The 14,711-nt window shown below is 40.0% G+C and overlaps 1 protein-coding gene across 2 annotated transcripts in view; it reads right to left on the reverse strand.

Annotated features, from left to right (window-relative positions):
* The window catches only part of Usp3 (ubiquitin specific peptidase 3), a 74,822-nt gene that overhangs the window by 23,376 nt on the left and 36,735 nt on the right, over positions 1–14,711 (reverse strand). For both annotated transcript variants that reach the window (XM_040739495.1, XM_005075512.4), the window contains 5 exons: positions 12,609–12,692; positions 10,204–10,285; positions 7,787–7,869; positions 6,991–7,104; positions 3,782–3,895 (listed from right to left, as the gene is read on the reverse strand). In XM_040739495.1, coding sequence (XP_040595429.1) covers positions 3,782–3,895; positions 6,991–7,104; positions 7,787–7,869; positions 10,204–10,285; positions 12,609–12,692 — 477 coding nt within the window. The remainder of the gene's footprint in view (positions 1–3,781; positions 3,896–6,990; positions 7,105–7,786; positions 7,870–10,203; positions 10,286–12,608; positions 12,693–14,711) is intronic.

Genomic DNA, 14,711 nt, shown 5'->3' on the forward strand with positions numbered 1-14,711 from the left:
CAGGACAACCAGGGCCCCCCCCAGAAAAACCCCGTCCAGAAAAAGAAAAAAAAGAGTAAGACATGCCTCCGAAAAGTCTATCAGTCTAGGATAAACACCCTTGAAAATTATCTAAAACACATTAGAGTTTTCTTTTTCTTTGGGTATGGAGGATGGAACAAAGTCTTACTGTGTGTGTAGCCCACCTCAAATCTGTAGTCCTCCTATGAGAGCTCTTTACTGAATGACTTATTATTATGCTGTTTGCATACCTGGTAGAATTTTAAGTTCTAGTCAACATTCATAAAAGAATTATAAGTTACCCCTTTGGCCAAAATATATTGAGCTATTTTTTGCCCAGTGCTTGGTACTGTCATATAAAACATGAAAATGACAGAAATGAATGTGTTTACCAACAAATGCAGAAGCATGGACAGCACACTTCCTATTAAAAGAAATAACACTGCTAAAATAAAAAACACACAGTATTTTAAAGTCCTCCACAGCTATCCCAAAAGATCTTTTATATGTCTAGAAAGCCAAGAACCACTACATATAAGGCAAAATCATTCTCAATGAATTTTAAAAAGCTATGTTTTAGGTAGTTGAGGCAGTTAAGGTTGTACATGAAGGCAGAAATGCAAATGAGTACCACATAACCTGATTTAACTTCCAAAGAGGTTCCCAAGGAGTGAACAAGCTGGATCCTAAAGAAAGAGTCTGGAACCACAGGGCAAACTCATGTTGATGGAAGCAGGAGTAACAGAGGCTACCATAAAAGACCATCCAAATTACAAGATCACAAACACCCAGCAAGTTCACATTCTAATAACTACACATATGTACATAGGCTGTTCATCTCAGCAACACACATGTACATACCTAGAAACAAATCAACAGGAAAGTGGCTATTCATGAAATACTTATTTTTAAAGTTAAATACACTTGAACATGTACAAAGATTATCACTGGAAGCACACGTGGAGATCAGCTAACAGGTTGCTTCCAGAAAACAGAAGGATAGTGAGGGACTGGAGTGAAAGAAACAGTGCCTATTCTAATCTTCATCTTTTACATTTTTAACCATGCGTATTTTGCCTGCTAAAATAAACCTGAATGTATTTTTCTTTTAAAAAAATGGACAAGGCTGGGCATACTAGGAAGCCATACAAATAGTAAGAGGATATGCACAGTGGAATATGAAGAAACTTTGCCTGCTAGGTAACTGGCTTTTGGTTCCGATGGGGGAAAGTAGCCTTAATGTGTACACAAAGGCTGCTGGCTGCATTCATTGTTTTTGCCTATGCTCACTTTGTAAATGAAAGATTCTACTACTTCTACATGCATGTTTATGTTTCAGAACCCTCAAATTTCATTACAGGAGTCAGCTTCCCTAGACCTTGTCCTGTATTAATGAAGGAAAGCAGGCTTTACCAACAGGAAAATGGTCTGAGTTATAAATAAACACAATGGGAACATAACTCTAGACTTGCTGTGCTTCCTTCAACATGACCATGGTTTAACACTCACTGTTACCTATTCGTAAGGGCCCTGAGAAGAAGTCCCTACCCATGGTGCTCAGCAGCTCAGACCTCACATGACAGCCCCACCTCTAGGCTTACAACTCGCTCAGTGCTATGTGGTAATAATCTCAAGACCTGCATCTTTGAGTACACAAAAATTGGGAACATTCTCAGTTTCTGCAGTAACTCAGGAGACATCAGAATTCATGTGTACCAGAAGTCACCCTAGAGACTGGGTAAATTTCAACCTGGTTATCTCTTCTGAAGTTCTCTCATTTATCAGTAGAAATATTAAATCAGTATATCCAGCAGTTAAACCAAACCATGCTGACAGTTGGGCTATAGGAACCAGAAGGGGCAGTAATGAGGTGATGTTTGGAGAAAAGCAGATGGCACTGCATCAAATTATGGTGTGTGTCAAACATTCAAGATGGAAGAGCAAGGAAACCACACCACGATTCACTAAAGCTCCATCTGCTATGAACTATCTCCTAAACACTTGGCTTCTAATTCTGGTCAGACCACCAGGTAGATGTGTAAGAATGAACAAGATGTTTTAACTTCTCTAAACTTAAAGATAACACATCCTGCCTTGGCCAAAATACTTTGCTGCTTTGTTTTTAATAAGGATAAATTACCTAGGGCTTGCCACATAGTAAATATTCAATACACAAGAACTATACAAGTCTATGTACAGCTCTAGCCTGAGGAGTGGCATCTGAGCCCTCATCTCTGCTTCTCCTGCTTACAGTCAGGAGAGTCTAAATTACTTAGAAATCTCTTCTGAGGAGACTTTAAAAAGACCAGGGTTAAAAGTCATTAAGTCAGACACTCAGAGGCTCAACTCATTTGGGTAAGCAGTAAATTACAGGTCTTTGATTTTTTTTTACCACGTATGTATGTATGTATGTATGTATGTATGTATGTATGTATGTATGTATGTATGTATATATTTTTGGTTTTTTCCAGGCAGGGTTTCTCTGAGTTGTTTATTTACTTATTTATTTTTGGTTTTTTGAGACAAGGTTTTTCTGTATTGTTTTGGAGCCTGTCCTGGAACTCCCACTGTAGACCAAGCTGGCCTCGAACTCACAGAGATCCGCCTCTGTCTCTCGAGTGATGGGATTAAAGGTGCGTGCCACCAATGCCTGGCAATTTTTTTACCTTTGAAACATTTCTCTATACTAAAAGGTACAAGAAATATCATTAAATTTCACTACAATGTGTAGTTTTTAAACACAGGATATATGCAAGGTGACAAATGATGACTTTTATTGAAGCATAAAAGAATAAAGTCAGTCAAATGTGGCAAACACTGGCATACCATACATCTGTAATGACCAAAACTCTCACCGAGATGGCTAGCCAAGAGAGGCAGGACAAGCTAAGAGAAAGGACAGGTGACTGTGTAGGAGTGGCCCTACTATCTCCCAAAGTGTGACTCCTAGTCAGCCTGGATTAATCCTTCTAGAGCCCTAGAACCTGGATGGCATAGTGCCTGGCACTGTGGTTTCTACTGGTTTCATGTCATGTCTTTCTGGTATTACAGACTGAACCTGTGGCCTCAAACGTATCAACCTAGTGCTCTACCAAAACTGAACCTCAGCCCTCATTTCATTCTTTTAGTTGGAATAATAAGATCCCCATGATGACAATTATTTCTCTGTAAGACTTCAAAAAATCGGGGTTGGAGAGATGGTTCAGTGGTTAAGAGCACTGGCTGCTCTTCCAGAGAATCCAGGTTCAATTCCCAGAACCCACATGGCAGCTCACACCGGTCTGTAACTCTAGTCCCAGGGCTTCGGACACCTTCATACAGGGATACATGCAGGCAAAACAATAACATAAAATAAAACTTAAAAAAAAAAAGATTTGAAAGAATCAAGGAATGTTAGTTATCAGTTACATTTTCCTAGCACACATGGGCTACTTATAGAACACTTTAAATAAACCAGTGTTTACTCAATGCTGTCTGCTCATCTAATAAAAGCATTGCTTAGAGCACCTGTGGCGGCAGCAGATTTTTTTGTTTGTTTGTTTGTTTTTTTGTTTTTTGTTTTTTGTTTTTAGAGACTGGGTTTCTCTGTATTGTTTTGGAGGCTGTCCTGGAACTCGCTCTGTAGACCAGGCTGGCCTCGAACTCAGAGATCTGCCTGCCTCTACCTCCCAAGTGCTGGGATTAAAGGTGTGAGCCACCAATGCCCGGCTGGCAGCAGCAGTTTTATGAGAAGCTGAGAAGCAGAAAGAACTGGATGTCTTCAGCACCCTTCAGTACTTACCTGAAGTTAGGCATGATCTTCCAAACAACATAGAACAAGGACTCAGGACTAAATGCAGTCTGGCTGCCTTGCCATAAAGCACACAGTGTCTTCCTAAACTCTTCTACCAGAGACCTGGAAAAGAGAGAAGCTGATAGCATCAGTATTCACCAAAGGCCATTATTTCAACACATATGGCTCAGCTGTCTAAAATACAATAAAAATGAACATTTTTCAAGGGCTTAGTCTTCTAAACTCAGCCTGATAGCTATGTAAGAGCATTTAAATACCCATATGAATAGCAGTATTGTTGACAAAACTAATTTTAACTATAATGAGGGAAGTCCTTCTGTGTATATGTAAATAAAGCACTGTTGGCCAATAGGGAAGCAAGATAGGTGGGACTAGGAGTCTAGGAGGATTCTGAGAAATGTAGTGAGGAGAGTCGTTGCCATGTGATCTTCCCGGGAAGAGAAGGTTAAGTTTGCATTCTCAGTAAGATAAGACCTTATAGAAATATATATTAGTAATTATGGGTAAACAATTAAGTCAGAGCTAGCCGATTAGAAACCATAGCAAACAGCCAACAGCTTCATAATTAATATAGTGTCTTGTGTGTTATTTGGGGATTAAAGCAGCAACAGAACCCGGGCAGGAATCCCGCAACATAACTATATAGTATGTTTGAGCATGACAAGGTACTATCATTTTTTTCACTGAATTTAAAGGAAGCATACAAACAGTAAAGCAATGGATAATTTACAAGCAAATTACTTAAACATGTTCACTTAAAAATATAAACAATAAAACTGAACTAGACTCCCTTAATATAGGTGACAGTGGTGTTACTGGGACAATGTAGGAGGCCACTGGCAGTGGATCCAAGATCTAACTCCAATGCACAAACTGACTTAGTGGAGCCCATTCTATATGGAGAGATGCCTTGCCCAGCCTAGACACAGGGGGATGGGGGTGGAGAGGTGCCTTGGTCCTGCCTCAACTAGATGATAGGACAGACTAAGTAGACTTCCTAGGGGAGGCCTTACCCTCTCCACGGAACAGATGGGAGGAGGGATGTAGTGGGGTTAGTGAGAGGAGAGGAGGGAGGGGGAACTGGGATTGGAATGTAAAAAATAAATAAAAAAAAGTAAACAAGCAACAGAATGTCCCTCCCCATCTCCTGCATGTTTCCATCTTCCCTCAAAGGGCTCTTCCAGATTGTACCTGCTCATCTCTGCCTCAGACAGTGCATGTGGTCACGAGGCTTAGGGCTTACCTCTAACACTGACCCGTAAACCCTAGTCTATAGAAGAGACTTTGGTTTGACAGGTTTTCGTGCTCGTGTCAGGATCTCACTATGTACTCCAGACTATCTTAGACTTGCTATGTAGTCAAGGCTGGCCTCAGACTCAAACTCCTCTACTTCTGCTGGGATTAAAGATGTACCCACCATGTCCAGCATTCATGACTGCTTTTACTTAGGTTTTTCCCATTTATGACAGGAACTTCCCACTGGGCATCCTCTTGGTCACTTCAGTCACTATGTGCAAAGCTTTTCCACTGCTCTGTTCTGTGCTCTCCTGGCCCGGCTCTTTCCCCCAACAGCTCTCCTGCACTTCTTTCACAGGAACAGACCCCCATTTTTCTATCAACATATGAACTCCTAGAATAAGAACCTAAGAGTGTGCCACTTCTAGGAGAATTTCCTCAGGAACAAAAAGTAGTCCTTAGCAACCCCTTCTATTTTCCATAGCTAATACACATTAGTAATGGGAGCTCCCCATTATCTGGGACTATGTGGACAAAAGTCTCTCTCCTGAGCAAGAAGGAGCCTAATGACTTTGCAAAATAATTCCTACAAATAATCTCTTCAATTCATGTGAGAAAATAAAACCTTGGATATTTAAGTTACAGTTAATTTTGATTGTTCTGTGCTAAACTTATAATACTTTTAATTCAGTTACTAGATGTAGCAATATAACCAACCACTCTTGGATACTTGATGGCAGGTTATCTCTGACAGCAAACCATGTACACTAGCCTACCTCCCAATAGACACTGGAACAGCTGTAAAGTGCCCTTTTAGCCTTCCTTGCAATTGGAGCAAAGTACATGACCTGGGTTCTGCAAATTCGAAGCATGAGTTAGGTGACACAAAAAATCAGGAATTTCACTAAATACTCTTTGGAGGTGGCAGAGGTAACAAGTACCACCCCGAGTCCAGAGGCAGGGGTAACGGCTGTGCTGTCTCCAGCAGTGTCCTTAGGGGCAGTTCTGTGCATGACTGTGGATATGGTGCTAGCTCTGCGCCTGATTTTCAGCACATCCAATAACGCAGACTCACCAACAGTTCTTCGTAAATTCTCTTTTTGGCTTAATCCATCTTTAACCAAATTCTAAATAACTCCAATACACCAAGTACTGTTAGGGCTTCTCTTAAACTTTTGCACACATGTATTTTCCCCTTTATTTTCCTCCTGTTTCCTTTAACACAATGGAAGCCCCTTAAATGCAGACACTTTCCTATTCATCCCATATGCTGCCACCAAAAGAAAATCCCTTCACACACCATATGACTCCTTCCTTCTCCATGATGGGGCATTATCTGCATTACCCAATATTCTAACATATCCCCCCCCCACACACACACACTGAGGCAGAGCAGTGCCTCATAAAATGGCCTTTCAATATGGGTATGTGTGGAGGCAGGCAGGAAAAACATTACATGCATACAGGTATGCCATATCTCTGCTTCAGTAAGGGTATGGAAAAGATGCATTATTCTATTAGTCTAACATAGCAGATCTTCCGAACCAAAAGACGGGCAAAGCTGCAGTGAGTCTGAGTGTAAAACGGTCCTTGATAACCACTTGTTTTTAAACCCTCCATGTTAACTCCAACTGGGTATTAATCTTATTATCCCAAGCAGGCTTACCTAACACTATCAATAATAGATCAATAGATTAAGATGGACTAGCGATACTTATTGATGTCCATACCTGGAAGTCTGTGCATACACAGATGTCTGCAAAGACTTACGTACAGCGCTAGCTATCCTTCCCATCATAATAAGCAGAAATTGAAAAAAGGAACAATTAAGATGATGAGCTAGACTGACAATATTAGAAGAGCTTTATAAATCTACTTATTAGCCCAAATAATCTAAAAATCAGCAGAGAAATGCATTTGTTTGCAGCTCAGCGCCAGAAAGGGCATTTCTGGTAACTCACACATTGCTGTCCCCTTGGCTCCTGGTATGGTATGTTCGTCTTCCCGCTGTCTTTCCATTCCTTAATTCCACAGCAGGCAGTTCTTTGAAATAACAGCAAAACTGCTCAATGTTACTATTTTAAAAGGAAGTGAAGAAAATTATTTTTTAAAGAATTTAAAAGACAGTAAAAAAGGTTATATAAAATCTATACAAGAATTTTCAAAAGGCAATCTTTCAGTTGCCTCGCTATCTAGTACTCAGTGCAATTCTGTTTCTTTGCTATTCCCTCACTCTAAGAAATTGTAGATACACAACGTGTGGGGTGAACAAATGACTTAAAAGTAAACCTCTCTTAAAAAAATTCCATTTCCCCTCCATCACAGGTCATCCTGTCCATGCCTCCTTCCGTATCTCCCCTGCTCTCGCCTTGAACTTCCTATCAGACTGCTAGTCACCCTGCCTTACTTCCCCAGTGCTGAGGTTACAGGCATGCACCAGCACACCCGTTAGAGAAGGAAAAGAGAAGCTAAAAGAAACAGACTGTTGAAAACATAAAAGTTCCCTGTCTGAGAGCTGCATCTGTCCTGTAGGCTTTGTTTCTGAACCCCTAGGGAACTTATGGGGAACCTGGTTCAGAGCTTATTTCAGCCACTAGTTAAGTCTCCAAATGAAGTAGGAAGCATATCCTCAGTTTTACTGATGAGGAAAAAAGCACAGGGACTAAAGTTAGAGGCAGAAAACAGTCTCTGAACACTGAGCCTTGTTCTTGGTCTGTAATGTCAAATATGTAAACCTCTGACTGTAACATTCATTACCTGAGTGACTGAAGGATAGCATTCATGAAACACGTGTTGCCCAAATTCCGAAGGCCTGTGGCACAAATGGCAGTCGTACTTCCCTGTAACATGGAAGAGGCCATCAGCATGGCTCACTGCTCCAAACTCCAACACTAGCCAAGGTCTCTGAAACTCTAGCACCATGTCTATCTGGAAATACTCCTTTCCGTTTTCTGCCCAGTGAATACTTCAAACTCTCTAGGCTATGTGAGGGCATGGATATTTTAGCATCTGTTTCTGAGAAAATAAGCATCAAGAAGTGCCACAGATGCAAGCAAACAGGGAAATACATTTTACAAGATCCTACTAAAAATATAAACTGAAAATCACAAACATGTAAACCCCAACTTTTAACTGAAAAGCATACTCAAGTGACAGATGTTTTCCTAGCAATGGGCATGCACCATAAAATGCTACCTGAACCGAGGCTTGGTTTTCTAAAGATGTCTGAATACTACACAAGGAGGTAAATCCTCCAGTCCAACCCAAACATCTCTGCCTGTAATTCAGATGGCTGAGACAGCACCTTAGCTATTTCTGTTAGGATTCAGGCATCTATCTGTACTGGCCTGTCCTTGGGGTCCTGACAGAATATGCCCTCAGCTGCAGCCACTAAGAGCACCACCTGTGCACATTCACTATGTTCCCCTTTAAAAGGGTCCTGTCCACCTCCCATCTTCCTCTCCTTCTCCTTCCCTCCCCCCTTCCTTCTCTAACTGTCTCTCTGTCTCTCCTCTCTCCCTCTCTCTTCTGCTGCTCCTGGCCCCAGGATAGTCTCCCCTCCCCCCTTTTCCCATTCACTTTCCCCTAATAAAAACCCCTCCACCCAAGCATCTTTCTCTCAAGCATCTATTCACCCCCCACCCCTTTCAGTTTTTCAAGACACGGTTTCTTTGTGTAACAATCCTGGCTGTCCTTGAACTTGCTTTGTAGACCAGGCTGGCCTTGAACCACTGAGATCCTCCTGCCTCTGCCTCCAAGTGCTAGAATTAAAGACATGTGCTGCCGCCATCACCCAGCTTGTTTTTTTTTTTCAATTATGACAATTTCTTTAAAACTTTAAGCATAGGTCCAGTGACAGCAAAGGGTTAAATGCAAGGCAAAAATGCATCTGGGTCATTTAAATATATGTAGTAACTTTAAAACTGTTAACTCATGAGTGGCTTCCAAAATGAAGATAAATACTTCCATAATGAAATTACATTAATAGAGCCCTGAGGCAAAAAAAAAAAAAAAGCAAAACCAACAAACAAACAAACAAAACCCTACCAAAAGTTCAGACCAAAAGAATCTGGGGAACTGTACTCGATAGTTTTATATCAACTTGACATAAGCTGGAGTCATCAGAGAGGAGAGAACCTCAAGAAAATGCCTTCATAAGACCAGGCTGTAGGCAAACCTATGGGGAATTTTCTTAATTGGTGACTGATGGGGAGGGCCCAGGACAGGTGATCCTAGTTCTATAACAAGCCAGGGGGAGTAAGCCAGTAAGCAGCACCCCTCCATGGCTCTGCATCAGCTCCTACTTTCAGGTTTCTGACCTGTTTGAGTTCCTGTTCTGACTTCCCGTGATGATCACCTGTGGTATAGAAGTGTAAACCAAACAAACTCTTCTTGGAGCTGCTTTGGTCATGTTTCATCATGGCAACAGTAACTCTAAGACTTTACCAGAAGAAAACAGTATCTTAGAGAGCACCACAGAAGGTTACCCGAGTAAGCACTAACAGTGAACTGCTGGGACAGGGTGTGCAGGCCATGGTGGGCACACCTTTAATCCCAGAACTTGTAGGCAGAAACAAGTTGAATTTTTAGTTCAAGGCCAGCCTGGTCTACATACAAAGTTCCAGGCTGACCAGGACTATATAGTGAGACCCTGTCTCAAACAACAATAATGAAACAAACAAAAACCCCACAAAAACAAAACAAAACAGTGAACTGCCTTGCAGGGTGGTATATGCCTTTAATCCAAACATTGGGGAGGCAGAGGCAGGTAGAGCTCTGAGTTTGGGACCAACCTTGTCTACGTAGAGTTTTCTAGGATAGCCATAGGTTCATAGACCACCTCCAAAGGGGGAGGAGTGTTAAAGTGTCAAACTTTTTTTGCAAAAACACTTCAAATCAAGACACATTAATAAAAGTTTATAACAGGCCGGGCGGTGGTGTCGCACGCCTTTAATCCCAGCACTCGGGAGGCAGAGGCAGGCGGATCTCTGTGAGTTCGAGGCCGGGCTGGACCGATAGCCTCCTAAACAACACAGAGAAACCAAACCCTGTCTCATAAAAACCAAAAAAAAAAAAAAAAAAAAAGTTTATAACAGGTACGAACCCTTGTTAGAGCTGTAACAAATAGTGATTATATCTTAACTCTTACATAGGAATAAATTTTAATTACTCACATTTACTTTTAATAACTTGCTGTTTAGTGATGAGTTTTCCAATAATTTTCTTTTTCTATGCCTGTCAGCTGTAAAAGCCGAGCTATTAAAATATAAACAGACAGTTAAAAAAAAGACATTAATGAATACATGCTACATAGTAGGCTAAACCCAAGCTGCTCTCAGCATCTAAAGCAGAGTCCTGCCTGGCTTGCTTCATGGGGCCGTCAAGTCACCACCAGGCCCACTAGTATCTGAAGTGAGCTGAGGCTTTTCACTTCCCTGGAAATCCACACTGCCCCTCCACAGCAGGAGAGAGTAGCCTATGCTACTCCCAACAAGGCTGGCCAGGAGTTGTGGTCTGTAAGATATACCAGCCCTAACACCACTCTATCTACCCAAGAGATTATGAAGCTTCAAAACCCAGACCTGTTCATCATGACAACAGGAAAACCCTGGTCTTACATGATTGATAGGAAACGTAACAGCTAGTCTCAAATCATATGCTGTTTGTTTCTTAATGTGGAGTGGACTGCCTTCATTCGGTCTACTTCAGTCTGTGAGGAATGAGCTAGCACAAGGACATAGGCATGCATAAACTCACCATCTGATTTAGTTATACTGCAAAGGACATTTCAAAATAAATCCTTACTACATTAGAAAAATTTTTGCTTAATTCATCAGTGTAACTCCCATCCTATAAATATCTCCTTAAGGTTACTAACAGGAGAACTAATCTGAAGAAAAGTATCACTGAACAGTACAGGCTGTAAGTCTGTCAACTCTTTTCTATACTGACATTACCAAACACACGCTTATTTTTCTTTCTATAATTTCCACATGAACTACAATATCTTTGGAACACAGGTCTAATATCAATTGCTTCCAGCCACTTGTGACCTTTGGTGACAAGATGCAGGGACTAATTCCAGCATTCAACCAGTTCTGGAAATGAAGTCATACAAACAAATGTTCATGCTATTTAGTAAACATGACTAATACCTTTAGGGTTTAAACTACCTAAACACAGCATTTGACTTTGTAAAATACAAGTTACATTTTATTCTGTTATTCTCAAAATACAGTGCTCTAGATCAGTGGTTCTCAACCTGTGGGTCGCAATCCTTTTAGGGGTTAAACAACCCTTTCACAGGGGTCATAGATCAGATATTTACATTACTATTCATAACAGTAGCAAAATTACAGTTATGAAGTAGCATGAAGTAGCAATGAAAATAATTTTACAATTGGGAGTTACCTTAAAAGACAAAGCAGGAAGGTTGAGAACCACTGCTCTATACCTACACTATCTAACAGAATGATCACTCCTCACTATATGTAGCTATTTAAACTTAATTAAAAATTGAAAATCAGTTTCTCAGTGACTTGGAGGATTTTTAGGACCTGTCTCTAGGCATATATAGATGCTGCTCATCTCCAATGAAAGAACTAAATACACTTTGAAAAAGTTAGTTGTCAAAAGATGACACAAGTACCTAGACCCAAATGTGAATAACTATTATGATTCTTGCCTTTCGGTTTTATAATCTATTCAGGCAGAGAGAGATTAAAAAAAAAAACCACACACAAACAAACTTCAGTTAATAAAGACACCATATAGTGTTGGAACAGAAGTTTTTTTTTTTCTCTCCGTCTATTATTTTGAAATATTCTACTAGTTTACACTTATGGCATCAAGAGACACTCTAAATGGCATGTTTTTACAATCCTTTCAATACACCAATTGCAGAGATAAATCAGATGGACCTGACAATGCGGGTGATCTGTAATGAGCTACACAGATCTCACTTGGCATGCAGCTTCAAAGGCATTGCTAATGTGGATTTCTGTTTATCGTTTCAGTTCTGAGTCCAGGGAGTTTTATCTGAATAAGTAATTTGGCTACACCAAGACAAATTCTTCAGTCTCTTTAGGGTCACAAAGCTCTTTGTAATTCAAGTTCTATGTACTTTTCTACCAAGAAAAGGAAGAAAAGACTGAGGATCTAGCTGTGGTTTATTTGCAAAGTGCACACTCAGACACTTGAACCTAACTTCTCTTAAAATACAGAAATATGTCTTTCAAAGCAGATCTTCAATACATTCAACATAAGCGTTTTAATGCCAAATACTTGTATAATTATTTTAATGTCCTTTTATGAGGCTTCCTTACAACCACTAAATTCTTCCTTGTGAGTGAACTGAAGCATTTTTAACTTAATGGGTAGTAATTTAAAAACAGGCTATTGGACTCTGGATACGGTTTACGGAAAGTACTGAATGAAATATGGCCTGAGTTTCAGATATCTAAACCCAAGGCTTTGTTTATCAACATTCCAACTGCATTTATATCACACTGGATACAAAGTTCTCAATACCCTACTCAGTGACTGAGTGGCCCCTCCCCTTTCAGGACCCACTACTCACTTTTCCAAGTTCTGTAAGTGTTCTCTCACTTTCTGCACCAGGCCCAGCTTGGTGTCATTGACCACGAAATCATCACAACGATAACTGCAAAGAAAGCACTAATCAGTGTGTGTAAAGAGCTTGAGGAGAGCACACCAGAGGGCACTGGGATGCCCAGCTGTTGCCAACAGTCAGAGGCTCTGCAAGCCACTGTGCAGAACTAAGCTTAAAAGAGGATTTGGACTCCATAATGGAATGTTTTTAAGAGCCTTTTCTTACAGCCACATAGGCAGTGACCACTAGCATTTTTTCACGATCTTATTCAAAAAGCTCTTCAGTGCTTCTTTTGAAATAAGCTGCTTCATGGGCTGCTTTTTGTTAGTGAAGCTGTACAGAAAGGGGGGAAAAAGTGCCCATTTTTTCCTGGTAGCATTAAGCCTCATACCTTACAGTGATACTTCTCAACCCAAATTAATGGGCAGTTTGGGGAAGGAGAAACTAAAGTGAAAAGTAGAGAAAAGGTAATCCACCTGCAGACATATCTGCAGAGAAAAATTTTAAAACTCACATTAAACGTTTAATTAATAGAAAGAAAATTCTGATGAGTTGGAAAGATTTCCAGTCCTAGGCTGCATCTTTCAGTATAGTGATAAGGCTTTGAGAAAAAAATGGTTACAGTATTTTTAAAAATTGATAGTTTAGGGACTGGGGAGATGGCTCAGCGGTTAAAAGCACTGGCTGCTCTTCCAAAGGACCCAGGTTCAACCATCACCCACATGGCAGCTCACAACTGTCTGTGACTCCTCTTCCAGGATATCTGATTCCTCATTCGGACTACTTGCAGGCAAAACACTAATGTATATAAAATAAAATAAATAAATTACCAAAAAATGAAATTAAAAAAAAATTGATAGTTTATAAGCTTGAGACAGCCTGGTCTACAAGAGCTAGTTCAGGACAGCCTCCAAAGCCACGGAGAAACTGTCTCAAAAAATAGAAGAAAGAAAAAGAAAAATTGAAAAATTTTGATAGCAAGTCAATAAGCAAATAATATAAGGAATTACACAAAATAAACTTGGACTTGGACTTATACACTAGCATTTAGGTTTTTCCTGAAGGAGGTCAGTTTTAACAAAAACTCACAGACTAGGACTCAGGGGTTTTTCTGTTGTTTTAAATATGCAGCTTTTGCATAAAAACACTTGTTTATTAAGTACCAAAAAATAACAAAAAGAGCATTCTGAGCAGACAAAATTTTAAAAGCACAACAATTAGTAAAAAGTAGGTCATCTGTTACAGAATCCAAAAATGTGTCCTATATATATCAAAATAGTTGATAAAAAAATGGAAGTTACAGGGGAAAATAATTTAAGAAAACAATCACAGACAAACCCAAAAGCAGTGAAAATTTAAGTGAACCTATTAAAAAGACTTTAGAACATCTCTTAGAAGATTACTAAACACACACCCTCACAAACTGACCACCCACACTTGTCAATCAGAATTTCTCTAAGATAGTCTTCAAGTTCTCCAGGTCAACTCCTAGTAGTCCCGCAAACTTCCACACCCTGAGCACAATCATTCTTCCTAGAATCAAGATACCTACAAGAGAGGTTCAATTATCCCTCCTCTCAGCATATGTATTAGGGGGTAAGGCAACCTTATCTTGAAAACCTGAGCTTCAGGCACTTGGTACCTCAGTGAACATTAAGCATTCTCTGAAGAGTGAATTACATTTTTATTTTGTATAAATTAGTACATATCATTTAGATAAAACAGTACCCAAGTGTTCAAAACAAAAACCACTGCCAAGTGCCAACATTTACTAGGAGATTCGGTCTAAGAACAACTTCAGATCACAAGATGCCACTCCATGTAAATGAGAAGTAACCCTTTCACTGCTTCCTGAAGGTGGTTGCTTTGTTTAAATAAACAAAGGGTTTCAAATTAAGTAACTGGTTTGCTTCTTAAAGTATCGCTTTTGGTATATGACATGGACTCAGCCAAGGATATAAAATTACATTGGTTAAAGTAATTTTTTATATATTGAAATATATATAATTACTTATAACTTTGCCCTGTTCTTAGCCAGCCTGGCTCAAGTAGGTCAAATTGTTTTCTCTC

This window comes from Mesocricetus auratus, unplaced genomic scaffold, assembly GCF_017639785.1.
Source record: "Mesocricetus auratus isolate SY011 unplaced genomic scaffold, BCM_Maur_2.0 Super-Scaffold_100691, whole genome shotgun sequence".
NCBI lineage: Eukaryota > Metazoa > Chordata > Mammalia > Rodentia > Cricetidae > Mesocricetus > Mesocricetus auratus.